Source organism: Pleurodeles waltl, chromosome 2_2, assembly GCF_031143425.1.
Source record: "Pleurodeles waltl isolate 20211129_DDA chromosome 2_2, aPleWal1.hap1.20221129, whole genome shotgun sequence".
Classification (NCBI taxonomy): Eukaryota; Metazoa; Chordata; class Amphibia; order Caudata; family Salamandridae; genus Pleurodeles; species Pleurodeles waltl.
The window spans coordinates 1,147,482,649-1,147,495,390 of NC_090439.1; the positions used below are offsets into that span (position 1 = coordinate 1,147,482,649).

General features: G+C 44.2%; 1 protein-coding gene across 1 annotated transcript in view; it reads right to left on the minus strand.

Annotated features, from left to right (window-relative positions):
• The window catches only part of LOC138282981 (glutathione synthetase-like), a 234,175-nt gene that overhangs the window by 166,883 nt on the left and 54,550 nt on the right, over nucleotides 1-12,742 (minus strand). Inside the window, exon 3 of the mRNA XM_069221069.1 lies at nucleotides 1,897-2,042. Coding sequence (XP_069077170.1) covers nucleotides 1,897-2,042 — 146 coding nt within the window. The remainder of the gene's footprint in view (nucleotides 1-1,896; nucleotides 2,043-12,742) is intronic.

The window sequence follows — 12,742 nt, forward strand, 5'->3', positions numbered from 1 at the left end:
CTCACTTTTTGTAATGGCAGTATTCCAAAGGTCTAAAGAGTATCCGGTGCTCAGGATAGGAAGAGCCTCCTCGTCTCCCTTAAATAGAGAGGTCTCCGCAATTTTATAGAATTTCTGAGCACTCCACACTGTATATTTGAATTTGTATATGCTTTACTCTCATACAATCACAACTCCATTGCCCATGTCGACACGTGTTTCATCAATGCTACCTTTATTACTGCTGACTTCTTCAGGGCAAATCTGGTCCATCACAGACTTATAATCCTCTTCACAAAAGAGTGACATGTGCACCCAGGTGAGTGCTCACGATTCTCATTGCATCTTTCCCAATTTAGCATGGTACCACAAATATACAGTGTGGACTTACTTTTGAGTGCTTGAAAATAAAGTGTATTTATGATGTTATAGGTTTTGAATTTACTCGCACAAAACCATAGAAGTTCAGCAGTTACAGTAAGAGCTGTTTTAGGTAACTATAACTCATGCCCTAAGGTAACTATAACTAGTGCCCCTGCATGCACGGTGGGATTTGGCCACAGGGCCTGTCTTTCTGGGTGTGAGAATACATGTGGAGGGTGTCTCTGGGTGTGAGAGTGGGTGTAAGAGTATCTCTCTGTGTGTGAGATTAGGTTTGAGATGGTGTCTCTGGGTAGAGAGTCAGTGTCAGAGTGTCTCTGTGAGTGGGTGTGTGAGTGTCTGTGTTGGTCTGTGAGTGTCATACCAGCAGCCTTCTCCTCAGTTGTATTACAATGTTTCCAATGGACTGACCAACGGGAACATCGTATTATGAACATCCGCTGGTCAGACCAGCAGAAACAGTGCCACGGCATTGGCGTCGGTCCCTTAAGGGAGCCGAGGCCAATGCCATGGCACAACAGCACCCTCAGAATGCACACCATCTGCAATGCAGACAGTGCGCATTCCGAGGGTGCTCGCAAAGGGAGCCATTGGCATGGGCAGTGCAGTGGCCTCCCGGAGGCCCCCCCTGCACTGGCTTTCTGCCAGCCTTTTCATGCGGGGTCCCCGCCATCAAAAGGTCACCATGATCAGCATGGAGGCACTGAACTCAGCACTGCCGAGGCTGACCATGACTCCAATTGCTGCCACCCCATCAAGAACCCCTGGCTATCCAACAAGCGGGGTCCTAATCGGGTGATTAGACTGCCAGGAGTACAGCAGTTTGACCGTTACCACCAGCCTGGCATCTTTAGATCACCTGAATCGTAATGAGGCCCTTACTTTCTTTGAGAAAACCTTAAGGGATCTACAGAAATGACCCCTTGCTGAATTTACAATGTTGTCTACTTTTCACAAACCTATAGCTTTCCTGGATCACCCATGGGATTCACATCGGTTTCAATCACAAACTGTAAGTAGGTTGAAAGTATAAAAAAAAAACTGAAGAATTTGCAAACTCTTAGGTAAATGCCAAAACTGTGATAAAAAATTGTTCTTCACATATAGCATGGCATGTTCCTGAAAGTTGGGAAGATTGTGACTTTAGCACAACAAACCTCTTGTTGATGCATTTTTAGGAAAAAAATCTGACACTTTTTCACAGAGCAATTGTTTCCTATTTTTCCGAAATAACCCAAATTTTGGTTTTATTATGGATATTTTCTCGATCCCCTCCAGGGGAATCCACAAACCCTGGGTACTATTAGAATCCCCATGATTTTGGTGAAAATGTTCACCCACTTGGTGTGGATATCTTAAGTACAAAAAAGTGTTACGGAGACCTAAGCGCAAAGTATCCCAAATTGGCGAAAAAGGGCTGAGCAATGGGATTAACATTTAAGGGGTTGCAAACCCACAAATAAATAGCTAAATAAAAATCAACACAGGCACCGGAAGTGCTCTTACCTACAAGAAACAAAGTATTTATGTTGTTACCTTGCCAGGGCATTTTCTAGAAAAACATAATCCTGGCTAACCAGATCCACAAGCAGGTTGAAATCTTGGTGAACAGCCCTGGCTTGATGGAAGAGAGCTTTGGGCGCTGGAGAGGGAAGCAGCGCAAATGGACAGTAGCTCACCACCTAAGGAGAGAAATCGGGAAATAAATGATTTTTTTGCAGATACTTGAAGTGTTAGTGAACACATCACTGCAAAATCAAATGATAATTAGGCCCATATTTATACTTTTTGACGCTAAACTGTGCTAACGCAGTTTAGCGTCAAAAAATTTAGCGCCGTCTAACGCCATTCCGAAGCACCATGCGGGTGCCGTATTTATGGAATGGCGTTAGCCGGCGCAAGCAGACCGGCGCTGCCTGGTGTGCGTGGAAAAAAACCACGTAGACCAGGCAGCGCCGGCGTAGGGGGAAAATGGCGCTAGGGCGTCTTAAAATGGCGCAAGTCGAGTTGACGCTAAAAAATCGTCTTAACCCGATTTGCGCCATTTTTTCGACGCCCAGACGCCATTTAAATGACTCCTGTCTTAGTAAAGACAGGAGTCATGCCCCCTTGCCCAATGGCCATGCCCAGGGGACTTATGTCCCCTGGGCATGGTCATTGGGCATAGTGGCATGTAGGGGGGCACAAATAAGGCCCCCCTATGCCACCCAAAAAAAATTGAAAAATATAAAAAATTATACTTACGTGAACTTACCTGAATGTCCCTGGGGTGGGTCCCTCCATCCTTGGGTGTCCTCCTGGGGTGGGCAGGGGTGGCAGGGGGGGTCCCTGGGGGCAGGGGAGGGCCCCTGTGGGCTCATTTTGAGCCCACAGGCCCCTTAACGCCTACCCTGACCCAGGCGTTAAAATGTGGCGCAAATGCGGGGTTTTTTGACCCGCCACCTCCCGGGCGTGATTTTTGCCCGGGAGTATAAATACGACGCATTTGCGTCGCCGTCATTTTTTTTAGACGGGAACGCCTTCCTTGCATCTCATTAACGCAAGGAAGGCGTTCACGCAAAAAAATGACGCTCTTTGCCAATACTTTGGCGCTAGACGCGTCTAACGCCAAAGTATAAATATGGCGTTAGTTTTGCGCCGAATTTGCGTCGAAAAAAACGACGCAAATTCGGCGCAAACGGAGTATAAATACGGGCCTTAATGTTTTCTCTAATCAACACATACTTGGAACAATATAGGGTCGAATGTATCAAAGAGCTTTAACCTTTTTGTGTCTAGAGGGAAATGTGTTTGTACAAAAGAGCTATAGTGTGATAAAATACAAGAAAACGCTAGAGAATGACCCTTATAAACATAAAATAATGGAGGATGAAAAAGTAAGAGAAGCATTAGTCACAAAATAAAATAATTTAGTTAATCAATATTTTACACAAACACTGTCCAGCACTGGATGGGACTACACAAACAGATGCAATCTGCTCACTGGGTGCATAGGACTCGTTATTAGCAATGGCTTAAGATGTTTGAGTAAAGAGGGAGGTAGACTGACTATTTCCTAACTTAACTTACAGCCCTTAGTGGAACAGCCATTAGACATCATAGACATATTGCAGAGATTATTAATGAAGACGGTTCAGGAAGTATCAGACAGACAAACCAATTATTGTATCCTTTTTAGGCCCAATGCTGGTGCAAATGCATAGAAATGCATCAAAGCCACTACCGGATGGGCTAAGTTGCGTATGATGTTACCATTCTTAAACCAAAGCCATGTATACGTGCAATGAGAGCAGAAGCAACTGCTTCTTAAGCAATGTCAGAGATGTGGCATTGATACTGGTCGCTGATGGCCATGTGCTGCTTGGAGAGGTATCCCTCAACAGGGGATGTTTGTAGTAGAGGGCTGGATCAAAGTTTTTAGCACTGTGAATCATACCAGATTAGTTACCCATGACCAATGAATAAGGATCTTAACATAGTTTCAAATGTCTGTGTCCTTGAAGTTAATGGTCCTTAAGTTGGACACTAGGGGCCTCATTACGACCCTGGTGCCAATGGGGTGGTCCGACCTCCACATTACGACTGCAGAGCTACCGCCGCGGGCGGGCCATCTGCACAAGATCTGGTGGTGCTGGGGGTCCTAATCTACCAGGGCAGCGTGGCAAGCAGCACCATCCTGGGGATTCAGACCCCCTTGTCCGCCAGCGGTTTCATGGTGGTAACCGCGCCATGGAAAGGCTGGTGGAGACAGGGTGCCCCAGTCAGCCTCTGCACTGCCCATGCACTTGGCATGGGCAGTGCTGGGCCCCCCCTGGCCAGCTCCATCTCAATGTTCACTGTTTACGCACTACAGAATTGCTGCAGCTCTATTATGAGCCAGAGACAATGCTGTAGGCCGTTTCCCGCTGGGCAAAAACTGTGTATTAGCGTCAGTCACCAAAAAATAAATAAATGGGCAGGGTGGTTCTGAACCCTAAGAAGCATTGTCTAGGTTGGAACTGTGAGCCCAGCTTGCACCTAGTATGAAGTAGTCCAGCCATGAGATCACAATTTGCAAGTACTAAGGCAATTTCATGGGAAAAAAACAAGTAGGATGGGAACATTTCAGAACAAATGGTGTAAAGTGTAGATGACTGCATCAATCTTGAAAATAAAAGTAATGTCATTTCGCAGCACTAGTTCTAACAGTCTCAGATCAATATTCACCTGATTATTAATGGATCAATAGTGGTGAGGAAAGAGACCAGTTAATTCTATATAAATGCTTCTAGGTCCCTCCAAGGATATCTGGCTTACAGATCAAGAGGACCATCCACCTCTTAGAACCGACCCATCATGGTTACGGTATTTGGTAGGCCATCATACTGACTGAAAACAGGACCTTAAAAAGCAGGATCTAAAAACGTGCATTTAGGGTCAGTGAGCAGGATCTAAAAACGTGCATTTAGGGTCAGTGATCAACAAAGACTTTCAGCATAAAAATGGCAGTAAGATTAGGGCTAGCAAAACATTCATATTATTCCAGAGTCAGGACACCTGGATGAAGCTAGTGGAGACATGTATGTACTCTAGGGGCTCATAAGGGAACCCTTGAGAACAGGGATGGTAAAATTCCTATGGTGTAGATTCTTGGGTCAGTCTAACCTCCTAGCCTGCACAGTACTCATACCTCCTCACTCCTTTAAAACATGTTACATTAAGGATCTCAGTCATATGGACTTTGCTCTTTGTCCTTTTGGTCAGGGCATGATCCTCTCCTATCAATCGACAGTTCAACTTTTCAACTCTCTAAGCACAGCAACTCTAGAATTGGTGGCCTCTTTCCAGCTGTTGAGGTAGACAGCAGCAAAAATAACCCTTACTAGAAAAACACCTCTCTTTCTGTGCTGATGATGTCAGGCTCTTCTTTCCAAAGTTCAGAAAAAAAATCCTTTTCCATGGAACCAGTATTTATCCACAGTTGAGCTTTATCCAAATGAATAAACACTTGCCTGACAGAAACATTTTTCAGGATTTTCTGCCCTTCCAAAGATTTTGTGGCTGGTAGCAGGAAGAAAGGCTAATTCCAACCAGGCTACCTATATATTGTCAAGCAAGACACAATAAAGACAGGTTGCAACACAACTGTTAGGTTTCGGACTAGACTGAGGCTTCTTATTTGACTTTGGTGCTGTCTATTGTTAGCATGACTCCTAACATGGTACCATATAAACAGAGCAAACCATGCATAGTAAGCAGGTGTGTGATATATATTCTGTGCATCTAAGGCATGGTTGCCAAGTTAGGTAACCATGGCATGATGTAAGTCTATTCTAGAATGTAAAGAGGAGTCTGGATGGGTGGAAGAAAGATGGCTGGGATGTTTTACTCCCCTCTACTTCTTGAGTTTGTTTAAATAAACAGAGCTTTTACTACATTGTGGTGCTTGGATTCACATGCGGAACGGAATTCCACATTGGCGACAATTGAAAATTAAAGGTGAACAGGAGAAATTTCACAGGAACATCCCAACCTCACCCTCTAATAAGGAAGGCCCAACAAAAAAAAACATCACAGTTGGAATTTAATATTGCATTAGTAGATGACAGTGGTATGTACTACTTTTTTTTTGCTTTCATTACCTAAACTTTGCAGATTTCAAATGGTATATATTATACCCAAAGACTCACGCTGTTTCGTGGGGTTCTTTTTGGCATGAATGTGCACTATCAACTAACCTTCTCGCAACTCACTGCTTTTTTTTCCGCCTGCAGGCGTGTGATCAAGAAACCTTCACTATTTCTGTGACCTGCAGAGATCCCAGGGTGTGTGCTCTGACACGGCTTGTGATGGAGTGTGATTAAAATCTAATAATTAGCATGAGAAGCTTGCAATATAGTGCTTAGTGAAATTGCATAGAAAATGTAAACACTAACACATGTGTTTGAAATGTGCCCACGGGGAGTGGCCACCATTGTATTCGATGATTAATGAAATTGACTAATAATGAAATAATAATGTACCAATGTATGATTTTGAATATAATATTAAATATTATATGTTAATGTTTTGCTAATTAATCACTAGGCCTTAGTTAGCATGAGTCGGGCCTAGCTGCCTGGTTTAATATTAAATGTGTTTTTCTAACGTGCAGTGTGCTGACTTGCTGAAGGACATGTAGTCGTACTTTTCCAAAAGCTGGAAGATGAGTGTAACCATAGTAAAAACGTTCTCATGAGACTCGACTTGCCCAAGGAGACATTCTTGATGAATGCAACAGTGTAGTTTGCAACAGGTACAAGGTCATTTAGACTAGGGAAAACAATGGGACTACTGACTTGAGTAACAAATGTCACTTATTCCTCACCTGACATTCTACCCATTGAAGACGTCAATTATAGGAGCCAATAAAATACGTGGGAACTGTTATGGGGTGACAATCGTAAGTAGACGACAAATAAACCATTGGATGGAGATGATGGTGCGCTAAAACTTGCCCAACTGGAAATTGGGGGACTGTACAAGATTGATATAAAATTCTTGGACACAAGGAGAAAGGAGGATTACCAGCCATTACAAGCCATTCCGAGGCGTTATATGCCATTGCGTGCCTTTTGCTATTGCCCAGCCACTTTGTTACTCTGCCCAGAGACTTTGCTGCTTGAACTCTGCAAACTATCCTTACTTGCTTTGTCTTGCCCGATTCATACTTTTCCTCCTGATGAGGGAGGTATTCCCTTTTGCCCCGTCTTGCTGAACTTTGCTGTGTTTCCTGGCTGATGGTGAACCAAATGATGTCCTGAGGATGAAGACTGACTCTGTATGCTGACCCATTACGGAGGGTAACTATATGATGATGAAATTGTGATTGTCTATTTGCCTTTTCTTTCTAGGTACCAACTGCTTCTTTGATAGAGACCCTAGTTAGATGTTTTCTAAATTGATGTTGCTAAATCGTTTTGCATGAAGCCCAACATGCCAATGCTAATTTGAGGCTAGTTAAGGAGTTCACTAAAACGGACGCAAATAGGCAAATGACTGAATCTATGCTTTGTTGAATAATGCGCTAATGATACTCTGCTAAAGTTAATCCATCTTGATGTCGTGCTATGTTCTAATATTCATGATCTTTGCCTTGATGAAATCTTATTCGAGTTGCCATTTTCTGACAATGTGGTGTGCTTCTTGGTTTTGAGACTAATAAACTTGCTAGTAGTGTGTAATCAATAGGGAATAAATATCATAAATCGCACTACACTCTGTGTGGTTATACATGACTGAAAGGTCATGTTGTGTTTCAAGTTTATTGACATTACTGATTGCTTTGATTGATTTGCTACTGTGATTTATTGATGAGGTTATTGATTATTAATTGACATGTGACTAGTTATCTCGTCTTAAGGAGACTTCAATCAGGGTCAAAAGATTCATCGGCCTAAAACGAGTCCCAGGGTGAATAAATTATCTAGATTGGGATGCGTTCACAGTTCTGGTAGCAGAGGACAGGTTAGGCCCTTTGGGGCCCTAGGATGAGGGACCACTGTTTAAAAAAAATATTGTTTTGGAGATAATGCAAATTGGAGATATGATGTGTCCCTAAGTCCCAAATGACTTTCCCAGAATCTCGGAGCTTACCAAAGTGAGTTGGGTATGTTCTCAGCATTCTAGTGATAGTATGTGTGGTGTAGAATTTGCGCTTGCTCAGCTTATGCATATTGCAGGTGAATTGTGAGGTTTGTGAAAAATTAGGCCAGGTAATGCTTTAGTAGGAGTGGGCGTACTCCGCAGTATAAGAGCAGGGAAGTCGGCAATCTTCATGTGAGTGTGGCGCTTTGGGCTCAAAAATTGTCCACGTGGTTGTTGGTGATGTACAGACCCGGCGTGGTCTAAGACTCCAGAGTGTATTGATAAGTGTATGAGACACTTGGTTTATGTTGTAATTTGCGTGGTTTAATAAGACGGGTCGAGTTTGAGTCAAAAGTGTGGGAGTGAAATCTTCAATGGAGATTTGGCAAGTTCTAAAGTGCACTAGGACGAACCATTGACAAATCGAGAGTAGAATTTGCGGGTCGAATTCTGCTTGCGGTTGTGGGATCTGAGAAGGAGAGAGTAGCGGCCGAGGCTTCAAGTGAAATCTCTGTAAAGTTCTGAAGGGATTGTGTTACCCTTCCTGTAGTGAACTGGCAAATTTGGTTTTGTTGTTAAAGTGCTCACAATATATTGCATAGTTTTGTGTGAATAGAGAGTGAGGAAGACAAGCCGCAAGACTTTGTCAGCTGCAGTGTGTGTGTGAGTGTGACGTCATTGGAGCAGCACTGGGATAGATCAGTTGCTGAGAGGGGTCGCACACGGATTGGCAGCCGTCCGTGAGAGGCAATTGGTTGAGAAGGTAGGCAAAGAGTGTTCTGGGAATTAAAGTCACTTCCTGATCAGATTCTAAACAAAATAAAAGACGCAAAAATGACGTTTTTCAAGGCTTTAAGAAGTGCCTTGAGGGGGGATACATATATTACTGTGAGTGTGGGGGAGCCTACACCGCCAGAGGATACTCCAGCTTATGCCGTCATGAAGGAGAAGGGAGTCGCGCCATGCCTTTGGCTAAAGCAATGGTGCAAATTGACAGAGAAGGAAGGATGCTTGCCGTTTCCGGAACACGGAACGTTCAATATAAGGTTTTTTGAAAATTTGCGGAGGGTGTTAAATGAGCAGAAGCCGCCTCCGAGACCAGCTCAGCTTGAGGCGTTAGCAATTTGGGAATTGGCGACAATTCAGAAACAGCAGCAGAAATTTGAGAGGAGAATGAGGAAAGCAGAGAAGACTCTAGCGGAGGCTAGATGGGATAATGAGACTAGGATGTGGAGAAGGGAAATAATAGATGGAGTTAGGATGTTTCCGGCAATAACTCAAGAAGTCGAAATGCAGGGGAGAAAGGTAACTTGTAAAACAGACAAGGGGTCTAGTAAGCAAAAGGAGACTGAGAAGTCTTGGGCAGATGCAGATGATTCTGATGATGATGAGTTTCTAAATCAATTGTTACATGATCAACCACCACCATATGCTATGAATGACAATAGACCGAGTACTAGTGCAGGTCCTGTAAATACGACACAAAATCAGGGAGCCACGAGCACAGCACAGCCAAATAATGTTATCACATCAGCTCCGATACAGAATGGTGCTAGTGTATCCACTGCACCAGAGACGCAGATACAGTTGCAGCCACCACCAATTCAGAGGCTCTAGCCTGACGTCCCAGTATTAGAGACAACTACGAGTTTAATAGTTCCTCCTGATCCGGTATACACAAGATCGAAGTTAATGCTGATTGAGCCAACTCCACAATTGCTGCCCCAGCCACAGCAACAGATGGTCCCGAATTACACTTCGGTCACAGGACTGCAGTCAGTTACAGCACCTATGATGAATCAAGCTATAGGAGTTAATGCTCCATAGGAATTGGGAAACGGACAGGCACCAGCTGCTGTGTCATTGCCGATTACTGTTGGCCCGCCAGTTCCGCTATATGTGCAGGTGAAGCCTAGTGTATGTGACAAAGGAGTAATGACTCAAGAGGTGATAAGAGGAGGGTTCACAGGAAATTCCCAAGGGATGACACCGGGAGAACAGACAGTCGAGGGATCTAGGTCCTTGTTGGACTTCAGTCCAATGGGGGCTCCTCTAGAGACAATGAGACAAGCAGCTTTGGGTCTACTGACACCACAGGTGTTGAGTGCAAATACATCACAAGCACCGACAGTGCAAGCTGGAAATATCTTGTTGCAGGGCTTGACAGCGCAACAGTTGACTGAGTGGTTAGAAAAGCTTAGCACCCCACAGACTACTCCTGTGACAACAGAGCGATCAGAGAAAGAGGAATACCTGAACTTTATGAGGTTGGATGTGGAAGCAGCAGAGTTAGTTGAAGGAACTATGGGAGTGAACAGATTAGAATCATACAGTGAAGCGGAATTGAGGTTTATGTGCCCGAAAATAACCAAAGAAGTGAGTAAGGTACACCACAGGTTAGCGAACGTAGCAGACAAATATGGCATAGACTTATGTAATACTAAGAATTTGAAGAGGAGTTATAGGTTAGACTTCGAACCTAAAGAATTTGACCATATGAGGACTACTGGGTTGAAGGCACACCTCAAAGAGATACTACAGAGTGCACAAGTTTGGGGAGCATTAGAGAAGTGGAAGGCAGATGGGCAAAGAAAAGAGATTAAGGGAAAGGTGACTGCCTGGAACCGAAGCAGGCGAAAGCTGCACCAGACACGGAAACAATAAAGATGTTACCAATTAGAGAAACAGCTGGAGGGGTTTTAGTTCATGTACCGTGGTCTAGAGGTGACATTCTGTCCTTCACAAATGATTATCCCAGGTTGAGGGAAAAGCCGATAGAGTGGTACCAGCAGAAGTACAGGTTTGTGAAGCTTGCGAAATGTCTCTGGGAAGACTTGAATACACTGTTTGAGATTATAGTTGCAGCTGATTTGTGGCTTGAGTGCAAAAGGGGTGTGGATTGGCCGACAGAGGAACCGGCAAGGGATAAGATTACTGGAGCACCGCCTCCTGACGTGATGAGGTATTACCATAAGGTGACTGAGTTCTTAAAACAAAAGGTGTCGCCGAAAGTCACTGATTGGCAGAAAATTGATCGAACGGCACAGGAAGGCAAGGAATTGATACATGCTTACTATGAGAGGTCGTTAAAGGCGTTCAAACATTATAGTGGTACAGAGGTCATAGAACCGAAAGACATGAATCATCTTGTGTTCAGGTTCGTTGAAGGACTGAGACCAGAGATTAGCCAGATGATAAAAAATCATTTGATCTGTTGGCAAGCAAAGCCGATTGATGAGGTGTTGCAGTATGCGAAATACTGTAGTCATGAGATTGAATTGAAACAAAGAAAGCTGAAAGACAAGGTTATGGTGATGCAAATTAAGGCAGCTCAGGCAGGGATGCAGGGAAATGGAGTAAAGCAGGTGGTACAACAACAACCTCAAGGAAACGGAATGTTTCAGACGCAACAAAGAGGCAGAGGTCGGGGAGGTTTTGTGAACCGTGGTCCAGACTTGAATACTGTTGTGGTTCAAAATGATGTGCAAGGGATGAAAAAGATGTTACCATGCCATGCATGTGGGGCGTGGGACACTGGAAGCGGGAATGGCCAATGATGGTGCAGGATGGTGTCGCTCAACAAAGCAATGATGTCAGTACATTTCAAAATGTGAGGGGTCCAAGAATAAGGGGTCAAAATCCGAACTTACCAGAATAATACGGTTCAGATGCAGGGACTCCAGCATATGCAACAAATGCAAATGCCACAAGTTCAACCAGCACAGTTGCAGCAAATACAACAGCAGTTTCCCATGGTACCTAGACAGCAAATGCAGTTGCCATTAGCTCCGATAGGACAGCAACAGGTGATGTTTCCTCAACAGGTCACAGGCCAACCAATAAGTCAAAATAACACAGCACAACAGTTCCCATTGCGTGGTGAGAATGGAATAAACGATGATTGGTCGGATGATTGTTCAGATAGTGAGGAGTGTAGGTTTGCAGCGTCCCTAGAAGTAGATCAGAGGGGACCTTATGTGCAAGGGAAGGTGATGGGGCACTAGGTTTCGTTCCTGGTTGACACAGGAGCTACATGCTCTACAGTCAGAAGTGCAGAGGTTCCGGAATTGCCGCTTTCGGGGCATACCTTAAGGGTGGTAGGAGTAGCAAATCAGCTCCTAACAAATCTGATTACAGATCTGCTCCAAGTTGAGATTGGTACCTTCCAAGGATTACATAGGTTTGTAGTCTGTGCTTAAGTCCCGTGTCTTTACTGGGAAGAGACTTAGGGCCTGATTCTAACTTTGGAGGACGGTGTTAAACCGTCCCAAAAGTGGCGGATATACCACCGACCGTATTACGAGTTCCATAGGATATAATGGACTCGTAATACGGTAGGTGGTATATCCGCCACTTTTGGGACGGTTTAACACCGTCCTCCAAAGTTAGAATCAGGCCCTTACTGTGTAAGACAAAGTGTTCGATCACCTGTTCAAATGAGGCGATTGAGGTGCAGACAAACAGTGATGATGAGAGGGATGATGGTCAGATCTCAGAGCCAAAGACTGAGACCACAGATGAGGAATACCCTTTGATAAGCTTCTTCCCGATGTTCACAGTGAGTGATTTGCCAACCGAATTGCAGGGAACAGTGACAGAGAAGGTGTGGGACTTGACAGGAAAAGAAGTGGGACTGATAAAAGGAGTAGAACCAGTCAAAGTAGATGTGAAGCCAAATGCCGTATTTCCCCAGGTACCGCAGTACCACATGGCACAGAGAAACATCCTGAACAACTAGATCTAAACCACTACTTGCCTGAACCACTACTGCTAAACA